At 32.9% G+C, this 2,500-nt stretch overlaps 2 protein-coding genes across 5 annotated transcripts in view; both read left to right on the forward strand.

The window, feature by feature from the left end:
- The window catches only part of LOC147838311 (uncharacterized), a 441,300-nt gene that overhangs the window by 192,412 nt on the left and 246,388 nt on the right, over positions 1–2,500 (forward strand). The window lies entirely within an intron of this gene.
- Positions 1–2,500, forward strand: part of irf6 (interferon regulatory factor 6) — a 13,346-nt gene that overhangs the window by 5,519 nt on the left and 5,327 nt on the right. For all 4 annotated transcript variants that reach the window (XR_015521087.1, XR_015521086.1, NM_200598.2 and 1 more), the window contains 1 exon segment: positions 1,599–1,880. Coding sequence is in view for 2 of the 4 variants with exons in the window: in NM_200598.2 (NP_956892.1) it covers positions 1,599–1,880 (282 nt within the window). In the remaining 2 variants the exon portion in view is untranslated.

Raw genomic sequence — 2,500 nt, forward strand, 5'->3', positions numbered from 1 at the left:
GAAAATAAAGCACAAAATTAAAGCACTCAGCTGTGCATTATTTTTGAATAATGGCCTGGAATGCAATTTTCTGCTTGCACATTTTTTGGCAAATGAAAATCATGTTTGTGTGTAAGTGCACATCTACTGGTGTTTCTGTAAACCATAGCAGATTTTTTATTTTTTTTCCCTTTATTTTTTATGCCAAGAACAAGTTACATTATTTATACAGAAAATTGACATTTTATATACATTTTATACATATAAAACCCACTTTAACAACCCCTAAATACACTGCCTAAAGAACGATAAAAATAAATAAATTAATTAATAAAAAAATGAAAGGAAAAGTAATTATAAAAAAATAATAATAATAATGAATTTTTAAAAAATGTAAAAAAAAAAGTGCTGTCAACTTTTTTTTTTTCAAAATAAAAATAAAAAATAAAAATAAATAAATACATACATACATAAATAAATAAAATAATTATAAATACATATAGAAATAGAGTGACAACAGTAATGGGTGATTCAATGAGGGATAAGGCTGTGCTATCTTACAATGGTAAGTTAACATAGAATTAGCTTGAGATTCTGGACAGAGAAAGAGAGGACAAAGAAAAAAGATTCCATTTACATACAAGACAGTCACATTATTCCCCAGGAAGTACACTTATAGCAGAGAAATATGTTAATAATGGTTGCCATACATATGAGAATTTGCTAGAGCCTCTAATTGAATATTTAATTTTTTCCAAGTGCATAGCAGATTTCAAACCACAAAATGACTGTATATTAATTTCAGTTCAGTTCAGACTCTTTCATTTATTTTAAGTTTTTCATTTATTGTGAATTTTTGTAATTTTATTTCATTTAACAAAAATGTTTGACTAATAGTTTCAGTTTTGGTTTACTAAATGTGCATTATTTTCTAATAATTCAATGGCCCACAGTGCATTATTCTGCGTGTACATGTTTTTGTTTTTTTATTGGCAAATGAGGAAAATGTGTTTGTGTGTAAAAGCTCATCTACAGGTGTTTCTCTAAACCACTGCAGGTCAGATTTTAAAACAGAATGAGGGCTTTTTAATTCAGAAAATGATTATTATTTTTACTAATTATTTATTTTAATTCAAACCCTGAGTTTGTTTTAGTTTTTCATTTATTGTGAGTTTAGTTTTTTGCTTTATTTTAGGTTAGGAAAATAGTTGACCATTTTGTTTGCTAAATAAATACCCTGTGCATTACTTTCCAATAATGCAATAGCCCAGAGTGCATTATTTTGCTTATACTTTTTTTCCTTTGACAAAATAATGAAAATGTATTTGTGTTTAAAAGTGTATCCACAGATGTTTCTCTAAACAGTGCAGGTCAGATTTTCCACCTTAGAACTAGTGCTTATTAATTTATAAAGAGATTTTTTTATAATTATCATTTTATTTAGTTTTTCGGTGACTTCATTAGTGTTGTTTTTGATTTATTGTGAATTTATTTTAAAAAAATTCACTTCATTTTAGTTAACAAGAGTATTTTTTGACCGGTAGTTTAGTTAGCTATGTAAGTTTCAGTTGTAGTTTTAGTTTCAGTTTCAGTTTGCTTAATACCCTGTGTGTGTTCAGGCATGAGTGCGTCTCCTCTGGCTGCGGTCTGGACTCCTCCAGGCTCCGTGTCTCCTCTTCAGCCGTCCAGTTGTGCTCCTCCTCCTGCTCTTCCTCCTCCCCCTGCTCTTCCCCCTCCGGCCGCCACCGCTCTTCCGGCCGCCGCCGCTCCTCCTGCTAATGTTTGGCCCAAGAAGGAGCCGGAGGACGTGGAGATGCAGCCGCCGCCCATGGAGATACAGACGCCCACCGCTCTCGACAACCTGTTCATCACGCCGGAGACCTGGATCAGCTCTCTGCCCAGTACGGCGCACACACACACACACACACACACACACACACACACGACACATCTGTAGTCCACTACAACACTCAAAATCCAGGTGTTGTTCAGAATGACAAAACATGATTTAGCATGTTCAAAGCTAGTTGCTAGTCATGGTTATGTAGCTTAAATTTCTACTTAAGCTACATACCTGTAACTAGCAACTAGGCTAGGACATGCTAGCAAAGTTAAATCATGCAGCCAACATGGTGAAACATGCTACTAACATGTTAGAGCAAGTTAGAAATATGGAAAACATGCTAACATGTTTTAAAAACATGTTATGAACGTGTGAATTCATGCTACCAATGTGTTAATTCGTATTCGTAACATGCTAATTCATAAAAACATGCTAGCAATATACAAATCAACAAAATGTTAACCTTGTTAGCAAAATGCTAATTCACAGTAACCTATTCTTAATGTTTAAAACTACCAAAGTATGCTAAATAGTGTGTGAGCAATGTTAAAGGTTTTTTGTTAATGCTAGCCATATGGTAATTCACAATAACACAGTGTAATCATGCTAGCAACATGTTTATTCATTTTAAGTGAATGTAAACATAAGATAAACCTTAGCAGTGTGATTAACAATGTA

This window comes from Danio rerio, chromosome 22 (genome assembly GCF_052040795.2).
Source record: "Danio rerio strain M-AB ecotype USA chromosome 22, GRCz13ab, whole genome shotgun sequence".
NCBI classification, from domain to species: domain Eukaryota; kingdom Metazoa; phylum Chordata; class Actinopteri; order Cypriniformes; family Danionidae; genus Danio; species Danio rerio.